Consider the following 19,876-nt stretch of genomic DNA (forward strand, 5'->3'; position numbering starts at 1 on the left):
CATGGTGACACTAAGGTCAGTGAAAAGAAGGGAGGGGGGAAGGTGGTGCTCCGAGCATCGGAGCTGAGATTCTTCTACAAGCCGTGGTGAGGACTATAATAAAACAAACTGTTACCCTGTAATTCATGAAGTGCATGGGGGGATGTAGAAGTCTACCCACAGCCTGTGAGAAAAAGGTGCTCACATTGGAGCATGTGGATGCTGAAAAGCTATAACCTAGTGACAAACTTGAACAGAGAAAGAGGGCCCTTGCTTCCAGGGATAGAGGAAGAGGACCCTTGATTTTATACTAGAACAGCTTATCCTTAAAAACTATACCCCATGAACTAAATGACCCGTAAAAAAACAGTTGTGGGAAGACTGTTTTGCATTGCAGCAGGTTTGGGTGGGACTGCTACTTGTGAAAATTAGAACGGTATTGGAGAAGTTCACAAAGAACTGTTTCCCGTGGGAAGGACCCCACAGCATAGCAGAAGAGACTCCTCTCCCTAAGCAAACTGAAGAAAGATTTTTAGAAGTGACAAACTGACTAAAAACCCCATGTTTTGTCTCCCTGTGCTGTCAGTGGGAAGGAAAAAAGGGTGTGGGGGGGGAAGTGTTCTAAAGGTTTAAGTCTTATTATCCTGTTTTAATTGTATTTATAAATTTTTCTTTATATCTTTCAAGTTTTGAGCCTGTTTTGCCCTTAAAGTGTTTCTTTCCAATCCTTACCTCAACTCACGAACCCCTTTAGTTGTTCTTTCCCCCTCCTCTGCTCAACTAGAATAATGAGAATGAATAAATGATTTTTCGTGGGTGCCTGGCACTTAGCCAGTGTCAAACCTGGACAAGGGAAGGAGATAATATTTACCTCTGTTATCTCTGGCAGGAGTGTCATTCTTAATAGGTGCCATGGTTCGTCGACTCTGTAAAAGAAAGATCTGTTATTTGATCACCTTATCATTGAAAATGTAAACTGCAGCCCTGTTGTGATGCACTAAATAGTTATTTAGTTGTTGTTTTGCACTGGGTGATTGGGAATATGCACTGAGTAGTTTTCATATTGCACTATGTCACATTGGTCTATTCCACACAGCTTTCCCCTGCCCCCCCCAAGCCTCTCTCTCTCTCTCTCTCTCCTCGGCCTCTGTTACCCCCTGAGGTGTTTCCTGGATCTGAAGTGGCTCCCGATAATAAACAGGATTTAGTCCTGAGGAGAAGAGCGCCTTTCATCTTTTACCTGTGTCCATGTAGGATTCCCACCCTGTGATCAGAGGGGACAAAAATGGAATTCCTAATGCTGGCCCTCCAATGTGGGGCTTCAGGGACCCACGCATTGCAGCTAGAATTCCACCCATGCGTGGATTTCATTAGCTTTTGGACAAGTCAGCTTCCTCGAGAGTTCTTGTCACTTTTTGGACGACGCGGACTCACGAGGGAAGGACCGGCAGCCCGTTCTAGCCCAGGAACGGGTCGTTCCTGGGCAGAGGACTTTCTTGCAGTTCCAGCCAAACCCAGGTCCCAAGGAGCGGTGAGTATACCTGCGGGAACCCCGGAGTGACTCCCGGGAGGTGGGGTTTCATCCCAGTGTGAGGGAAGGGTGCTAGCCCCGGGTGGACGGGTTTGTGTGTGCACGTGGTTTTTTGCAGGTCGGCACGGCAGCGGTGGAGCGGCTCCCAGGCTCCAGGCGGCTCCGGGCGGCACGTGGCTCCGAGCGTTGGTTTTCCGCGGCACGGCAGGAGCCCGGGCAGCGGCAGAAAAGCCACGGCTTGTGCTTTTTCCTCCTGCGAGCAGCGGAGACCAGCGCTGGTCCTCAGGTCAGCCCGGCGCGGCAGCCATGTGGCTCGGGACAACACGGCAGCTGCTGGTGGCCATTTTAAAAACCGCGCTTTTGCACGCACACGGTTTCGCTCTTGCCTCAGAGCTGGGGGAGGGGAAACTGCAGACACTTCCCTAGTTTGGCTGTGGACATTGTTGCACCTTCAGTTTCTGTTTGTGCTTGTGTAAGGAAGGTAGATAAGTGTGCAGAAAGGATTTAACATCAGAAATGGGTACAAACTTTTCTGCAACACAGAGAGGCATTTATATCCAAGTTAGAGATACCCTAAGTAGTGGAAATGTTAGAATTTCCAAAGGAGCTCTGAAACAGTTTGTTCGCTGGATATCTTTTCATTTCCTTCAGTTTACCCAGGAAAATGTGAATTCTGTCTCAACCTGGGACAAAAGTGGAACATTGTTAACAGCTAAGGTGGAACAGGGAGACAGGACAGTGTCTCCATTTTTCCCTGTGTTCCTTTTGATTCGGAAAGAAGTGCTAAAGAGGGAAGTGAAAGGACAACCACAACAAGCCTCCTTTTCTGCGGCTTCCCCTACCCCATCTCCCAAACCCTCTGCCCCTGAACTTGTGATAAGTTAGAGAAGACTCTTTGTTCATCAAGACAGAAAGGAGAAGCCTTGTGTAGATAACAGAAAATCAAAGGAGAAGCCTTGTGTAAGATAACAGAGAGCCAAAGGAGAAGCCTTGTGTAGATAACAGAAAACTGCCAGACAGAAACTAGCTAATATGTTGATTACTTAAGCTGGTTGTGTAACTAGAACTTAGGTGGAAAAGACAGGGCCATGTAATTAGAACTTAGGTGGAAAAGACAGGGCCATGGACTTTCACCAAGGAAGAAGAGAGGAGCCTTCGTCAAATGACCACCAGAGAGTAGAAGACGACCCCCTAGCAACAGAGGGCGCAAGCGCAGAGTACACCCAGAGATACAGCAGACACGGAAGAAAGAGAGTATAAAAAGACTGCGGGAAGGGGGAAAATGGTGTGTGAGCCGTAGGCGGAGCGGGGACTCCCCAGCTGCACCCAGCGCTGTTTGCTTGCCATCGCTTGCTGTAATCAATAAATTTCTGATTGACTCTTGAAAGGCTGAACAAATTATTCGCCTCTATAACAAACTGAGAGGGACGTGCAAGGCACCCCGAGAATCTCAGGGTTCCTGTCACAGCCACTGTTTCCCTGGCCTCCCACCTCCCACTCAGCACCCTGGCTCTGGCAGTTGTGCACAGGCTGACAGAGCACCATTCCTGCCCCCCTTTAACCCAGTTGCAGCTTCCCCAGTCTTGCGTTCTGATCCCCCCTCCAACCACGTGATCGGGGGCCAAAATGGCGCTGGCCATGTGGTGACCCCTCCTGACTACCTTTCTTCTTCCCACAATCCCTTTTGCCCACCTGTCTCCTCCCCCAGCCCCTTCCGGTCCCACAACCCCTTCCTTCCCTCAGACAATCCCCCTCCTCCCTCCATGTCTCCACCCTCCATGATGTCATCCTCCAACCCCATCCCTGGTTCCCACGGTTGCTCCACCCCCCTTCCTGTCGCTGTTTCCCATGCCCCCCTGCCCAGGTCCTGAGAGGGTGGGCCTGGGGGAGGGGCCCTGCCCAGTTACCAAGGGGGTAGGGTGGGGGGTGGACCCTTGCCTGGTCCCCAAGAGGGTGGGGCTGGGGTGGGGGGTGGTTCCCCATCTAGTCCCCAAGGGGGGTGTGCCCCCCCCACCGGGTCCCATGGGGGTGGGGCCGTAAGGCAAAACCCCAGGGATCAAAACCGGAGGGAGGAAGCAATTCCCTTAGTCGCTCCTGTCCAATACAATGGTAGTAGAAGCGTCCCCAGAAATTATCAGCCCTTCTCCTACCAAACGAAACGAGAAATGTGCAAAGCCCAATTAGATTTTGGAAGATATAGTGAAATTTTTAGAGGCATGCTAAGATCTGCTTTTACATCCCTTGAATTTGTCCCAACTGACCTCCAAGATCTCTTCCGGTGCCTGCTTACCCCAACAGAGTTTGATCTATGGGAAAGCTCCTGGAAGAGATCTTTGAGGGGACTCCTAGTAGAACTTAAGCAAGGCGCACAAGGTGCCAAAGATTTAGAAGATAACAATATTACTTATGAACATCTATGCGGTGAAGGGGAATGGGCTAAGCCTGAGGACCAAGCTCGAGTGTTATCAAAATTTGTCCTAGATAAGATCTCAAAGGCTGCAGAAAAGGCTTTTTACTAGTTGCCGACTGTTGATGTTAGGGGTAGTTACCTTAACATTAAACAGTCTCCTTCTGAGAGTTTCTTGCAGTTTGTCAACGGGCTCCATGCACAAGTTGAGAGACAAGTGCAGGACCCCATGGCAGAGATGGAGATAGTTAAAGAGATGGCGCAGAAAAATGCCAATGAGGTCTGCAGCAGGGTGCTCCTGGGACTGCCTCTCAACCCTCCACCTACACTGGCAGAGATGATCGAAGCGTGTGCTAAGAAGGCGGAACTCTTTGCTGCACAGGAGGTGTGGGCAAGGTCAACAAACTCAGAGACTGTGGCAGCTGTATCTCCAGGAGTGAGGAGGCAACAGATGTCACTGGAGCAGCCCCAACCTGTCATCTGCATTCACTGCAGGAAGCCAGGACATTTTGCCCAGAACTGCCCCCACAACCAGCCACAGAAGACCATCAAACAAAAAAACTGGGACACGAGCGTGAGCCCGCCCCGTGCCATGACATAAATGCAGCGAGTTTCCCCATGAAGAAAACCTCTCTCGAAACAGAAAAGGGGGAGGAAGGGAGGCAGGGTGCGGGACAACAAGAGAAATGTTTGCATGGCAAAATTTGGCGGCCTCACAAGCGTTTCAAGCTTGTAACCACCAAAGCCTTTGTTTTCAGGTCTACCCGATGGACAGTCATTGGAGTGGATCTGCCGGAGGACGCACAAGACTTGACAAAAGATCGCACGGGACTGGACAGTGAGTACTTTGTTATTGGGGACACGGCACACACACCCGTGGAGATTGAGGTGGCTCCCATGACTATCAAGGGGGACATAGCCAACCTCATTCTCCTGGTGCGCTCTCCACAGCCACCCTTCTATTTGGCCAAGGGGCAAATCATCACCCAGGCCATCCCAGTTCCAGCAGAAATCCCAGTAGATGACAAATCACCAGGCGTCTACTGGGCAGAAGTGGTTGGCAAGGACAAACCCATTATGGGATGCACCCTAATGCATGGGGCAGACCATCTCCACGTGGAAGGGTTGCTTAACACGGGAGCAGATGTGACAATCATACCTGAAAGGTTGTGGCCGTCACATTGGGATTTGCAACCCGTGGCTGGCAAAATCCAAGGTGTAGGAGGAGTTACATTGGCAAAGATATCAAAAAGCGTCATGCAAATAGAGGGGCTGGATGGAAAATTGGCCAGTGTCCGTCCGTTTGTCACTGATTACAAAGCTCCCTTGTGGGGGAGAGACCCCATGTCCCAGTGGGGGGTCAAATTGGTCATCCCTAAGACAGCCCAGGATTTTTTAGAAGCGGCCACTGTGGAGCGCCCTGCCCACAAGTTAACATGGCTGGATGATAATCCAGTCTGGGTAAATCAGTGGCCACTCAGCAAAGAAAAGCTGAAGGCACTCGAGGAGCTCGTAGAGGACCAATTAGCAAAAGGTCACATTGAAGAGACCACCAGCCCCTGGAATTCCCCGGTATTTGTAATAAAAAAGCCAGGGAAGGATAAGTGGCGGCTCCTCCATGATTTAAGAGAAATAAATAAGGTAATTGAGGACATAGGGTCACTCCAACCAGGGATGCCCTCCCCAACGATGCTTCCCCAAAACTGGCAATTGGCTGTCCTGGACATCAAGGACTGTTTTTTCCATATTCCCCTACACCCAGAAGATGCACCATGGTTTGCCTTCTCAGTTCCTACCATCAATCGAGAAGCCCCAATGAAGCGCTACCACTGGAGAGTATTGCCCCAGGGCATGAAATGCAGTCCTTCCATCTGCCAGTGGTACGTGGCTTCATTGCTGTCCCCAGTGTGTGCCCAGAAAAGGGAGGCAATCATCCTACACTACATGGATTATGTGCTTGTGTGTGCCCCTGATGACACAATATTCCAAGACACACTTGACCTAGTGGTTAAAGTTTTAACCTCTGCTGGATTCCAACTGCAGGAAGACAAGGTTCAGAGGATGCCACCTTGGAAATACCTGGGCTTAGAGATCACTGCGCGGACCGTTGTTCCACAAAAATTAGAAATCAAGAGTGATCCCAAAACCCTAGCAGATCTCCATTCCCTGTGTGGGTTTTTGAACTGGGTCAGACCCTTGCTAGGCCTCACTAATGAGGACCTAGGTCCCCTTCTCAATTTATTGAAAGGGGAGAGAGAGCTGGCTTCTCCCAGGGAGCTGACCCCCGAGGCAAAAACTGCAATCCAAAAGGTGCAAAAGGCATTGGCCGAGAGGAAGGCTCATCATTACCAGACCGAGCTGCCTTTCAAATTAATTGTTTTTGGAAAATTACCACACTTACACGGGTTAATATTCCCATGGATCGAAGGGCAGAAGGACCCACTCTTAATCGTAGAGTGGGTTTTCCTCTCCCACCAGCGATCCAAAACCATCACACAGCCACAAGAGCTGATAGCTCAGCTGATCTGGAAGGCCAGGGTGAGACTGCGTGAGCTGGCTGGTTGTGACTTTCATTATATTCACCTCCCGGTCAAACTTTCTAAGGAGGGAAGGAACTCTCCTGAGAGGTTGACCAAAGAGATGTTGGAGCACTGACACGTCCGGGGCATCCCACAAGTCGGTGATGACTTGGAGAAATCCCCAGACTCAGCATTGGGAAGCTGATGTTGAGTTTGTGGAGGGGTCACCCCAGGTCGCCAAACAGGCCGCAGTTGTGAGAGCCTTTGAGAAGTTCTCAGAGCCAATTAATTTGGTCACCGATTCAGCCCACATGGCGGGAGTAGTGTCCAGGGCGGAGCAGGCAGTTCTCAAAGACATTGAGAACGAGCATCTCTTCAGGTTGCTCTCAAAACTAATTTATTTAGTTTCACAGTGAGAGCATCCATTCTATGTGATGCACGTGAGGTCACATACTGATTTGCCAGGCAAGATCGCAGAAGGTAATCACAAAGCAGATTCCCTTGCCGCCCCAGCAGAATGGCACGCCCTCCGAACATCTTCTAACAGGCAACGCTAAGTCACCAGCAATGCCATCAAAATGTGCCAGGTCTGATCTGTCAGTTCCAACTCACACAGAGTCAGGCTCGAGCCATTGTGGCCACCTGTCCCAATTGCCAGCTCCAGGCAGTGCCATCACTGGGGGTTGGGGTTAACCCCCAAGGCCTTGGGAGCTGTGAAGTGTGGCAAACAGACATAACACACATTCCCAATTTTGGTCGCCTGAAATATGTGTATGTAAGCATAGACACATTTTCCGGCGCAGTTTATGCCTCTGCCCACGCAGGAGAAAGGGCTGTGCATGCCAAACAACACCTAGTGCAAGCCTTTTCAGTGTTGGGGATCCCTGGGGAGATTAAGACCGACAACGGCCCAGTGTAACAGTCAGAGGCCCTGAAAGGCCTCCATGGCGGTCACTAGCCTAAGATAAGAAATGCAGAGTCATGATGAGTGGACCAGAGCTGCCCCTCTTCCGCACTCAGACCCCTGTTATCTCTCTGTAAGGCTATAGGTTGCATTCTCCTCGACCCCAGCTATTGGAGGATTTCCAATTCCCTAGCAGCCTACTTAAACCCTCACCTCTGCCCAGTTCAGCGGAAGAGCTGTCACTGGAACCCTTTGCAGAAGTTGCCAATAAAGACATCTCCACAGAACTCCACACAGCCTTCACCTCTCTCCATCCCTGCATCTGCCGAGGCACTTTGCGAGCACAGAGCTGAAATCACTAAGAGCTGAAATCACTAGAGCTGAAATCACTCCACAAGTGCTCGCTAAAGTAGCCAGTGGCTCGGAGCTAGCCGGAGGGCCCAGACAGGCTGCGCCTCATCAGCACAGTGCTATCTGGGACACCTACGGCGGCTGCTGCCCAGGGGGCCAGACGGACCCCCGGGACTCCAGACCGCAATAGCCCAGCGTATGCCTCCAAGGAGTTCCTAGAGTTTGTCCAGCAGTGGGGAGTGGAGCATAAGACAGGCATTCCCCACTCCCCCACAGGTCAAGCTGTGATTGAACGTGCCCACCTTACACTCAAGCAAGTCCTAGCTAGGCAGAGCAGTTCAACAGCATGGATGTCACCACAGCAAAAGCTCTGCAAAGCCCTGTTCACCATTATATTTCTAAATTGTTCATTTGAAAATAAGAGTCCTCCGGTAGTGCATCATTTTAACAGCAATAATCAGTTCAAATTGTCACAGCATCCACCATTCCTCATTAGAGACCCAGAAACTTGGGAAACCAAGGGTCCTTATGAGCTCATTACCTGGGGGCGTGGCTACGCATGTGTGTCTACCCCCACAGGCCCGCAATGGATACCCCAAAAGTGGGTAAAACCTTTTGTCCCCAAAAATCCAGCTCCAGCAGATGGGGATGAGAAGCAAGCAGCCATCGCCTCAAAAAGAAGACGATGCCGAGAAGAGGAAGAAGAATCTTCTCGAAAGATCTGGTTAAGTTCCAACAGAACCCTAACCTTTAATGTGCTTTAAAATGTTTGTTTTTTCCTTTTAGAAAAGAAAATTACCTCCCACTAACCTCACGATGAGCCCTGTCCAAGATGTCATCCTGTTAGCACTGAGTGGTCTGACAGCTGTGTAGATCGTCCCACAACCATGTCAGAACATCTGGGTGACCCTAGCACAAACGCTCCAACAAGAAAGGACTTTGCTGCTTGAACTTAACATCGAAAGCACCCAACGTCCACGCAACTCTCCGAGAAGTAAAAAGCCTAATTGGACAAGTCAAGCAGGAATCTGAGGACTAGTTCAGTGGACTGTTCAAGGACTGGGGACTCTCAGGGTGGTGGGCTTCAATAGTTAAGACAATTCTGTTGTTTTTTGTTGTTCTTTTTCTAATCACATTAGCATTCAGAATCCTACGTCACATACTTTTCAAAGCTATCCACGGTTTAATCTCCACTACCTCAGAAGTCAACCGCACAGAGTTTGTGGGCCTAAAGCAAACTGACAGGCCCGCAAATCATGAGTGGTGGACAGATTCATAATCTGTATCAGAATAAGCCAACACTTTTAATTTTATTTAACAGAAAAGGGGGAGATGTTGTGATGCACTAAATAGTTATTTGGTTGTTGTTTTGCACTGAGTGATTGGGAATTTGCACTGAGTAGTTTTTATATTGCACTATGTCACATTGGTCTATTCCACATGCCTTTCCCCTCCCCCCCGCCAAGCCTCAGGTGTGATGGGCTCTCCCTGACCTGTTCTCCCCTCCCCTTCTCCTCCTCACCTGTATCCCATTGGATCTCTCTCTTTCTCTCTCTCGGACGCCATCAAACACCTCGGCCTCTGTTACTCCCTGAGGTGTTGCCTGGATCTGAAGTGGCTCCCGATAATAAACAGGATTTAGTCCTGAGGAGAAGAGCGCCTTTCATCTTTTACCTGTGTTCATGTAGGATTCCCACCCCATGATCAGAGGGAACAAAAAGGGAATTCTTATGCAGCCCTACCTCTGCTTCTTTCCAGTGAATAAAAATAACATGACATCAGCAATACAAATAAGTGACTGCTGCCAAATCCTTCTGATAGGAACCCAGGGTGAAGACTGTTTGAACTATGTATACTGTTTCAAAACAACTTCCAAAACATTTTCTATATTTTTCCTTGAGATATATTTAGTTACATAAATATTAGTCCCCAACTCCCTTTCTGCCAAACCTGTTCCTATAAAATTCTTAGAAACCCCTATTCAGCATAGGAAAAAGAAAGGAACATAGTTATCAAGTAGCTCCACAGACACAAAAGTTAGATTTAAAAATTCAAGCATAACAACATGTATAGGAGTACTGAAAGTTTAATATGAACATGCAGCATAGGTATTACCAACCTTCATGATTTTGTTTACTTTAGCTGCTGAAGTAGGTGGTGGTGTCTCTGGACTAGGTTCAATATCTTCATCAGATGCAAGATCTGGGTTAAATGAAAATATGCTCTCCAAGTCAATCTGTGTAAAAGAATATAAAATACATTTATGATTCTTAGAACAATATTTACCCTCTCTATTCTGATATTTTTGAGAATAAACAATAAATATATTTAGTGCTTTTACCCTACAATTTGTTAATTCTATAACCTGAATGATCTTAATTTATTTTCACTAAAAACAGTATAAGCTTTGGTCTTCATGTAAGTTGAAAAAACACCCTTCAGAAAAGAGAGTAAAAATAACCAATTGTCAAAGCCTGGACAAGAAGGAGTCAATGCACTGCTATGTCTCAAACACTGATAGCTGTGCAAGTGGGCAAGTTAGAACAGGGTGTGTCTAGAGAGGAAGGGCATACAAAGGTAGGGCAGCACCTTTCTGTGGCCCACTTCCCTGTTCTGGTTCACGGTGACTTCACAATATAAAGGACAGTGCAAGCGCAGAAGTGGGATCAAGAAATGGGCATGAACTGTGGACAGAAGGCCAATCCAATAGAGGAGGATCAAGACCACCAAAGATCCTCATAGTCCCCCAACCCATTTCCAGAAAGGCTTAGAAGAGCAGACTGTGCATGCTACTTCATTGACATGGAGAGCAAGAAACCTAATCACAAGGTGGGGAAAACTTATCTATAAAAAGATACCCCCACAAAGCCTGGGTGGTACCTCCAGGACCTTGAACACCCCATCAGCTGGATCAACACTCGAACCAGGACTGGTGATGTCCTTTCCTCTCCTACCTGATCTTTCTCTCTATTCCTTCTTTTCTTCTATTTCTCTTACTACTAGAAAATAAGGGCAAAACTTATACCAATTTCCACGCCAAGTGTATGATTTGATAATAAAACTTTGTAAGCTTTTTCAGACCCTTCTAGCTTTTGCCATTTTCAACCACGGACATCTATGAATCTTGGGTGTTCCCTTCCTCTTAGGAGTGGGATGCGATATCAATAAGTATTGATAATTCTGTAAAGTGATTAAATTAAAACAGAAGTTGCTAGTATTAATGTGGTAATTTGTCAGTTCCTGCAGAATGTGAAAGACATTTTGTAACATAAAGAGATCTCAATTATTTGAAATTTCCCAGACAGTGCAAAAGAAACAGATGAACTACAGCCACCCAAGAAATAATAAGCAGAGTTGAAACCACATCAAATTTACGATGCTATTTTTTTCCTTGTAAGTGTTCCTCATTCAAAAAGCTGCAAAAGGGGGATAAGACGGGAACTTAAAAATAACTGGCTTCAGATCTACTGAAACTTGGTTTCCTAAAAATCTTAAATAGCTTTGGTCTTTATAGACTGCTACTTCCTCTGGCTGGACCTTTCAAAGACCTCACTACTCTATGGATTCTGTGTCTAGCAGGATGAGTTCAGCTGATGAGATCACCAGGACATTCTCACAACCTCTTTTTTTTTCCTTTTTCCCATGTTTTGACAAAACTGGTGAAATGCAATTATTTCTGAGCTGCTTCTCCAAATCTCAGCTGAAACTGGCTAACATGGCCCAAAATTTACAGGAAGAGGGGACAGCAAAGCATAACTGAGACAGACACAGTTTCTTAAAGAAAGCAGGGCTGGAAAATTATTGCCTAAAACAAACAAACAGACTAGAAGTTTAATCCCTCAATAATACAAACAGAAAAAGACTTTTAATCCAGTTCCCACTGGCTTCCTGTCTGAATTGCAAGTCATTGTCCCTCTTGAAAATTTGATCTTTCTACTTGCAAAAAGGGTAACAAGTTCAGCCTTTGCAATCTGTTTCAAAATCAAAAGATGAAAAGCACTATATAAAAGCTATAACAAAGAGCTCAGGAAGTAAAATTTAATACAAAAGAAACCAGCATTTGCCTAAAAACTCCCATTCAAAACAGTCTATAAACAAGGAATCATCTGATGCCATTTTGGTCTTTGCCTTTTTTCCCCTTATATATTCTCTGTATTCTTTACATGTATATTTGTAACCTATTGTATTAGTGACTCATTTTCCCAGTAATTTTCCATGCCCTTTCCATAGGCAGTAAGAAAACAAATTCCAGAGCTCCAAGCCCCGAGGGGTACAAGGCCCCTATTCTATCTTGGTTCTTCCTGGCTACCAAGGTTGAGAACAACTCTTCACGATAAACAAAGTACAGCTAGTACTGAGGGAGGGAAGACTTAAAAGGGGCTTGACCCAGGGGGGAATTGCCTCACCACTTGTGCTCCTAATTGGTGCTTTTTTGTCAATTATGCTAATTTACAAAACCTATAAAACTGTATGCACCCCTTGTATGGATGGGCTTTTGTGGACATTCCCCATAAATGCCCCTGGAGGCCTCCAAATAAAGATACACTTTCATATTACCTCCTATATTAAAATTATCTTGAGTTTCATTTCTAGGTTGAAAAAGGCAACAGTTATGTAAATTAAGATTTATCTTTTCTCCATTTCCAGTGCAAATTCCAAAGCATAATTCATGCAGATGACACATTTTTTAAAGAGAAAAGTTCCAAAATAATTAGGTTTACCTCTTTGCCTTTAGTATCTCCATTTTCAATCCATTCAACAGTTACGCTTTCATTATTTTCATTTAGAGATGTTACCATAGCTTGGTGAATTCGGCCTAGAAAGGAAACACAAAAGATGAATTAACAGATGGGAAAATTTTCAACAAGTTATTTTAATCCCTGCTCTGAGAAATGCAGATAGAAGCAGAAATAAAAGGGGGTTAAAATAAAGAAAAAAGTGATAAATAAAAAACGATTCCTGGTCACACTGTAAAATGGCTCAGATTTGATCTAGTCAGGGGCTAGATCTAGCCAGAGGCTCTAATGCGACAGTCAGTGTACAACTGAAAAACGTAATGAACAAAAAACTAAGTGGCAAGTAAATAAAATACCATGTGAAAGCCACACCACTTGGACTCTTTTCTGAGTCTCCCTTGGATGGGAATGTTTCCTGAGGTGCATTTCACAAAGGCTTGTTTGTCTCCCTTCTAGGCTGATATAAAATTAAACATCCTGACATAGGAGGAAAGTTCCCTGAAACTGTATTCTGATATCCACTTCTTGTGGGTATTCAATCAGCTGGTAAATCAACTAAAATTAAATTGCTTGCGATTTAATACAAATCATCATTTTAAAAACAATTATTAACACAGACTGTTAAGCTGAAGTTAAGGTGCCATTGCTGACTTCTTCAGTGAAATATCCAAAGCCAGAAAGCCCCCAAAAAGTACAAAAGAACCAGTAAAGTTTCAGTAGGAATAAGGATTTTCCTTCTCAAATACATAGTGTATTGCATTTTTTAAATGCCATTCATCATACTTTATCTTATTTCCTATACAAGTTAGCAAGAAGCAATTGGAAGAGCAGAGCAGCCATGCACTGACACAAAGGTCTATGTCACATTGATTTCACATCTGTGTTTTTTCCCTAAGAGTACCAAGTACTGGAGTTTCTAAAGAACATGAGACCAATGTGACTGCTCTTCTAACACCCCACTGACACAAAGGTGCATGTCACATTGATTTCACATCTGTGTTTTGCCCTAAGAGTACCAAGTACTGGAGTTTCTAAAGAACGTGAGTCCAATGTGACTGCTCCTCTAACATCCTCCATTAATGAGTCATAGAAAATCAAGCAACCCCTTATTCCATCTCATTTGGGAGGGAAACACAGGTGATACAGTAAAAACAGAAACTGTAGCAGACAAGAAAAGTCTCATAGAATAAGTAGAAAGCCTTTGCTAACTTTGTTCATTCTTGGTCTCCAACAATTCATGAAAATGTGGTGGGTCTAGCGCTAGCAACATGCCAGTGCACCCACTAGAATATACTTACTCATTTCCTGTCGTGAGATAGGATTAGGAGGAAGGCAAAGCAGGTTCAAAACTTTAAAAGGGTATAAAGAAAGCTTTATTAACAGTAACTAAAAGAAAGAATAATAAGAATCAGAATAAAACATTTACAACACTTCTCCTCCCCCCTACAACCTTTTCTTTCCCACTCAGAATGTACAGAAAAAATTCAGTCAGTTTATCACTTCTAGAATAGTCTTTCTTCAGTTCACTTAGGGAGAGGAGTCCCTCTTGTCAATTTATGGAGACTTCTCCACAAGAAACAGTTCTCTTGTGGATTTTAATTTCCATGAATAGCAGCTGCCTGGAAAATCTGCAATCGTGAAGTCTCCCATTTTTCACAGGTTTTCCCACAGCTGTGTTTATGGGCCATGTCAACTTATGGGGTATTATTTTAAGGATGAGCTGTTCAAGAGCAAGGGTTCTTGTTATCTATATCTGAGATCATCCCTGAGAACAGAGGTTTTCTTCTTCTTTTCCTGGGGCAGATGGTCTTCATCACTCTTCTCTCTGTCTCTGTTCAAGCTTCTCATGAGATTACAGCTACTTCAACATCTGCTTGCTTTAGCATAGATGCCTTTGCTCATATCTACAATTTGAACGTGTCATCCCCCATACTTTTCAATGGGTTACAGGGAAAAAGAGTCTGATGTATCAATTATATCTTCTCCATGGCTTTACAAGAGTATTTCAGCCCCAAGATCAAGGCATGTCCTCATCCCTCCCATCTGGGACTTGACTCATTCTTCATAGACCTTGGTGTCTTCATGTTGTTCCTCTACATGTTCTCACTCTGTCCTTTTCTCTCACCCGAGGGAGGATTGATGCCTGTAGGTCTTATCTGTGCACTGCAAGAGTTAATATCTCACCCAGGCCTGGTGAGAGGTCATGTGATTTCTGTCGGGCAGTGGCAGAGCTGTTTACAGTAGAGGATTTCTTTGGCAGCCGCGCTGGTGAGGGGAGGCAACTATCTCAGTAGCCAGGCTAGAACACAGCAGAAGCATGCCGGGGACCAATGGCAGCTCCTCCCCCTGCTTGGTGGTTGCGGCCGAACCTCAATGGCGGCAGAATCTTGGCCGAGCCGGCCCAGCCCAGGGCTGCTCCCAGGGGCCTGGCGAGCCCTGGCTTAGTCTGGGCTGGCGGTGGGGCAGGGCTTAGTAGGGGCAAGATGTTAGCAGCCACAGTCGCGGCCTGGCCTGGCCTCAGCCCTGCGGCCTCCCCTCCTCCTGCCCGGCAGCCAATGGCACCCGGCCCCGTAGCAGAGCCCACCTGGCCCAGCCCAGCCAAGACAGGGGGCCCAGGCTTGCCTTGTTACCTGCTCTCAGGCCCGAAGAGAAAGAGAAAATTCCCGGGATTTTTCGTTTTTAACATCTGTGTTTACAGAGGTGTGTTCAGCTTTCTAGTGGTTTGACAAAGTCTCAGTATTCAAAACGACTCTTTGACTGGTTTTATCAGTGTGGTGGTTTTGCATGGGAGGCATTCGTGGAAGTGATGCAAATCTTCCAGCCACTGGAAAGCAGTACACGCCTCTGTGAAAAACACAGGGAACTTTCTCTTTCTTTTCCAGTTGGCAAAGAGGCAAGAGGGTGGCCCCTGCTGCAGGGCCAGGCCCCCTTCTCAGGGCACCCACCCCCGCATTGGCTGCCAGGCAGGGGAGGGGAGGCGGTGGAGCTGATGCTGGGCCGGGAAATGGCTGCGATTTCTAATAACTTCCTGCTACTAAGCGGGGCCGAGCTGGGCCCACCGGCCCCCAGGAGCAGCCCTGGGCTGGCTCAGCTCGGCCAAGATTCTACCAATGTTAAGATTCGCCTGCAACCACCGGGTAGGGGAGAGGAGAAGCCATCTTCCCCCTCCAGCCACAGTTCCCGTAGCAAGCTACTAAGCCCAGATGGAGTCAGGTGACCATCTGCTGGCCCCAGGCGAGATATTAACTCTTCCAGTGCTTCAATCCTCCCTCGAGTGAGAGAAAGGAATAAAATGCATGCAACGTAGAGGAGCAACATGAAAACACTGAAGTCAGTGAAGAAGAAATCAAGTCCTAGATGAGAGGGGTGAGGTGATACCTTTAGTTTTAGGCTGAAATCCTCTTGTAAAGAAGTGGAGAAGGACTCTTTTTCACTATAATGTATGAAGGTATGGGGAGATGAAAGTGTTCAAATTGTAGGTATCAAGCAAAGGCCTCCATGCCAAAGTAAGCAGATGTTAAAGTAGCTGTGATCCTATGATAAGTTTGAACAGAGAAGGAGAGAAAAATGATAAAGATCCTGTGCCCCCAGGAAGAAGATGATTTAAGAAATAGATAATGAGAACCTGTGCCTTTGAACAGCTCATCTTTAAAACAGTACCCCCAAAGTTGACATGGCCCATAAACACAGCTGTGGAAAGAACTTGTGGAAAATGGGAGGGATTTCACAATTGCAGATTTACCCAGGTGTCTGTTATTCCTGGAGGGAGCCACAAGAGAACTGTTTTCTTGTGGAGAAGTCTCCATAACATTAACAAGAAGGACTACTCTCCCTAAGTGAACTGAAGAAAGACTGTTCTAGAGGTGGTAAACTGACTGAAATTTTAGGTTTTGTTTCTTTACATTGTCATTGGGAAAGAAAAGGTTGTGGGGGGAGGAGAAGTGTCCTGAAGGTTTTCTTCTAATTCTTATTACTCTTTTTTTAGTTACTGTTAATAAACTTTTCTTTATACCCTTTTCAAATTTTGAGCCAGGTTTGCCTTTCTCCTGGCCCTACCTCACAGAATCACAGAATCACTAGGTTGGAAGACACCTTCAAGATCATCGAGTTCAACCCATGCCCTAACACCTCGATTAAACCATGGCACTGAGTGCCATGTCCAGTCTTTTTTTAAACACATCCAGGGATGGTGACTCCACCACCTCCCCGGGCAGGCGATTCCAGTACTTTATTACTCATTCTGTAAAAAACTTTTTCCAAATATCCAACCTAAATTTCCCTTGGCACAGCTTAAGACTGTGTCCTCTCATTCTGTCAGTTGCTGCCTGGAGAAAGAGACCAACGCCCACCTGACTACAGCCACCTTTCAGGAAGTTGCAGAGAGTGATAAGGTCACCTCTGAGTCTCCTTTTCTCCAGGCTAAACAACTGCAGCTCCCTCAGTCGTTCCTCATAGGGCTTGTGTTCCAAGCCCCTCACCAGCCTCGTTGCCCTCCTCTGAATGCACGTTTTTAATGCTGCACAAAGCAACACTTAAGGAAGGCTTATAAAAGAAGAGGGAGAGCGACTTTTTACACAAGCACAAAGTGATAGTGAAATGAACAGGGCTAATGCCTTTATTAATGTTCAGCTCTTTATTAAAAATATCAGCTGGGCAGGGGGCTCGACGCAGAGCTCGCCCCCGCGGTCGTAGCTTTCCCAGGCAGCCAAAAGGAAGGAGGCGTGCAGAGTCGGTCACTGGAGTCCCAAGCAGCAGCTGTCCTTTCTCCTTTCCTTGTGGCACACCGGTGGCCCGAGGATGAGGAGGCGTGGTGTGCAGAGTCTGTTGCTGAAGTCCAGAACAACAGCTGTCCCCGCTCCTTCCGTGGTGGCAGCACCAGGGCTCTCTGTCTCTATCTCCCTGCTTCTCAGAGCCTAATATAATCTGTTCTTTCTTAGGTGATGGTGACAGTTAAAAGCCAGTCAGGGGATGTGTTTCCCTCTTCCTCAGCTAGGGCATTTGTCTAGACTCCTCTATTGTGTTCAGTTTTTGATTTATATTCATTTTTATCTCCTAAAAATACTCCCATGATCCTAAGGGGTTTTTATTTGCATGTTAGTCCCAGAATGGCAGCGTGGAGGGGTGGGAGGCCAGGTAGTTTAGAGAAAACAAACAGAGCAATTAGCTAATTAGCATTTCAATATCGGTACTTAGCTAGAGTTAGTAGTTTTCTTTTAGTGTTGCCATGGGAACTAGGAAAGCCCTGCCTGCGTCTCTGGGGAACACCTGGAAACTGTTCATAACAATAGGACAAGGGAGAATTGTTTTACACTAAAAGAGGAGAGATTTAGATTAAATGTTAAGGAGAAGGGTAGTGAGGCACTGGCACAAGTTGCCCAGAGAAGCTCTGAACGCCCCATCCCTGCAAGTGTTAAAGGCCAGTGTGATAAGTTAGAAAAGACTCTTTGTTCATCAAGACAGAAAGAAGAAGCCTTGTGTAGATAACAGAGAATCAAAGGAGAAGCCTTGTGTAGATAACAGAAAACCGCCAGACAGAAACTAGTTAGTATGTTGATTACTTAAGCTGGTTGTGTAATTAGAACTTAGGTGCATATAGAAAAGACCATTGCAGGGCCGTGGACTTTCGCCGGGGAAGAAGAGAGGAGCTTCCCTCGGGCGACCAACAGAGAGTAGAAGACGACCCCCTAGCAACAGAGGGCGCAAGCGCAGAGTACACCCAGAGATACCGCGGCCCCGGAAAAAAAAAGTATAAAAAGACTGTGGGAAGGGGGAAACCAGTGTGTGGGCCGTTTTGCGGAGCGGGGACTCCCCGGCTGCACCCAGCGCTGTTTGCTTGCCATCGCTTGCTGTAATCAATAAATTTCTGATTGACTCTTGAAAGGCTGAACAAATTATTCGCCTCTATTTATAACAGCCAGGTTTGATGGGGCTCTGAGCCACCGGATTGTCGGAACCCAAGGTGTCCCTCAGACACTCTTGGATGTTCTGGGCCCAGGGCAGAAGCCTCTGAGACCCTGGCAGGCGGCCAGGGACCCCTGTGGTCTTGAGCTTGACCCATGGAACAATTTACCAACCTTGCAGGAAGAACAAGAAATCACAAAAGTTTAGATATTATAATAGAAGTAGTCACAAAGTGAAAGGTAAGAAATTGAGTGCTGTACAGGGGGATTTTAGGCCTTGTACAGGGGGGTCTGAGGTTTGTACATGGGGGTCAGAGGTTCTAAGATGGAGGGATTTGGGCGTGCCCTGTCCTCCTTCTTTCTTCTTCCTATTCTCCATGTTCTTGGTGATGTTGGCACTCACAGATTGGTTTAGAGTAGAAAGTCACTGTTCAACATAGGTAGTAGGCATTGGGGAAAAACTATAAACACCTAATACGTAATGTGTGATATAAAAGATGGCACCAGCCCCTCGGGGAGGGGAGACGGGGACAGCCAGAGACGGGGACAGACAGAGTCAGGGACAATGTCAGGGAGTCTGTGTGCCTTGAGATAACATGCAATAAACTGCCTTGAGACCGGACGACTGAAGACTACTGAGTCTTTCTTTGAAGGCACGGGTTGGAGGAGAGACTTTACCACCATCCGGAGTCACCCCCATCCGGGGAAGGCTCCGTCACCGGATCTAGTGGGTGCCATCCTTGCCTATGGTTGGGAGGTTGGAACTAGATGACCTTTATGGTCCCTTCTAACACAGGCCATTCTGTGATGCTATAATATCCTAGATTGCAAGGTAATGTGTGTATTCTATTTGCCATCTTTTAGAGGTGTGGCAGTTATCTTCTGTTAATTGGGCAGTTTTCTTTATCTCTTCCACAAACCAATCCTCCCGCGGGGTAGACATCTGCTGTTAATGGGCCATTGAGTGTCGCTGCATGACTGATACAAATTACATCATCCCATTATGAGATGCTCCACCCAGGGGGAGAAGCCAAGCATTCCGTCCTGGATATAATCTGAGATTTTGGGACACCAGGACAGCCTTTTCCACTGGATTCCCAGAGGAGCAGCAGCCTTTTCCACTGGATTCCCAGAGGAAGACCAGGCCCATCTACACCACCACTGGATCTTCAGAGGAAGACTACACCCTTCTACAGGATCACTGCTAGAACAGAACTACATCTGTCACTCCAGAAGGACTGCAGCCACCATTTAATTGGATTGCTACCAACACCCAGACCCACAGGTTGTCAGGCCGCATTCTGACTCTGTCAGTGTTGTTTTGTATTACTGCACTGTTTATTTTATTTTTATTTTCTTCCCTAATAAAGAACTGTTATTCCTGCTCCCATAACTTTGCCTGAGATCCCCTTAATTTTAAAATTATATCAATTTGGAGGGAGGGGGTTTACATTTCCCATTGCAGGCGAGGCTCCTGCCTTCCTTAGCAGACATCTGTCTTTTTCAAACCAAGACAGATTTTGGCGCCCAACGTGAGGCTCGCGGTCAT

At 46.5% G+C, this 19,876-nt stretch overlaps 1 protein-coding gene across 1 annotated transcript in view; it reads right to left on the bottom strand.

The window, feature by feature from the left end:
- The window catches only part of LOC128822735 (kinesin-like protein KIF2A), a 229,650-nt gene that overhangs the window by 169,840 nt on the left and 39,934 nt on the right, over positions 1-19,876 (bottom strand). The window contains 3 exon segments of the mRNA XM_054004546.1: positions 851-905; positions 9,811-9,927; positions 12,413-12,507. Of these exon segments, the coding sequence (XP_053860521.1) occupies positions 851-905; positions 9,811-9,927; positions 12,413-12,507 (267 nt within the window).

Source organism: Vidua macroura (genome assembly GCF_024509145.1).
Source record: "Vidua macroura isolate BioBank_ID:100142 chromosome W unlocalized genomic scaffold, ASM2450914v1 whyW_random_scaffold_38, whole genome shotgun sequence".
In the NCBI taxonomy this organism is placed as follows: Eukaryota; Metazoa; Chordata; class Aves; order Passeriformes; family Viduidae; genus Vidua; species Vidua macroura.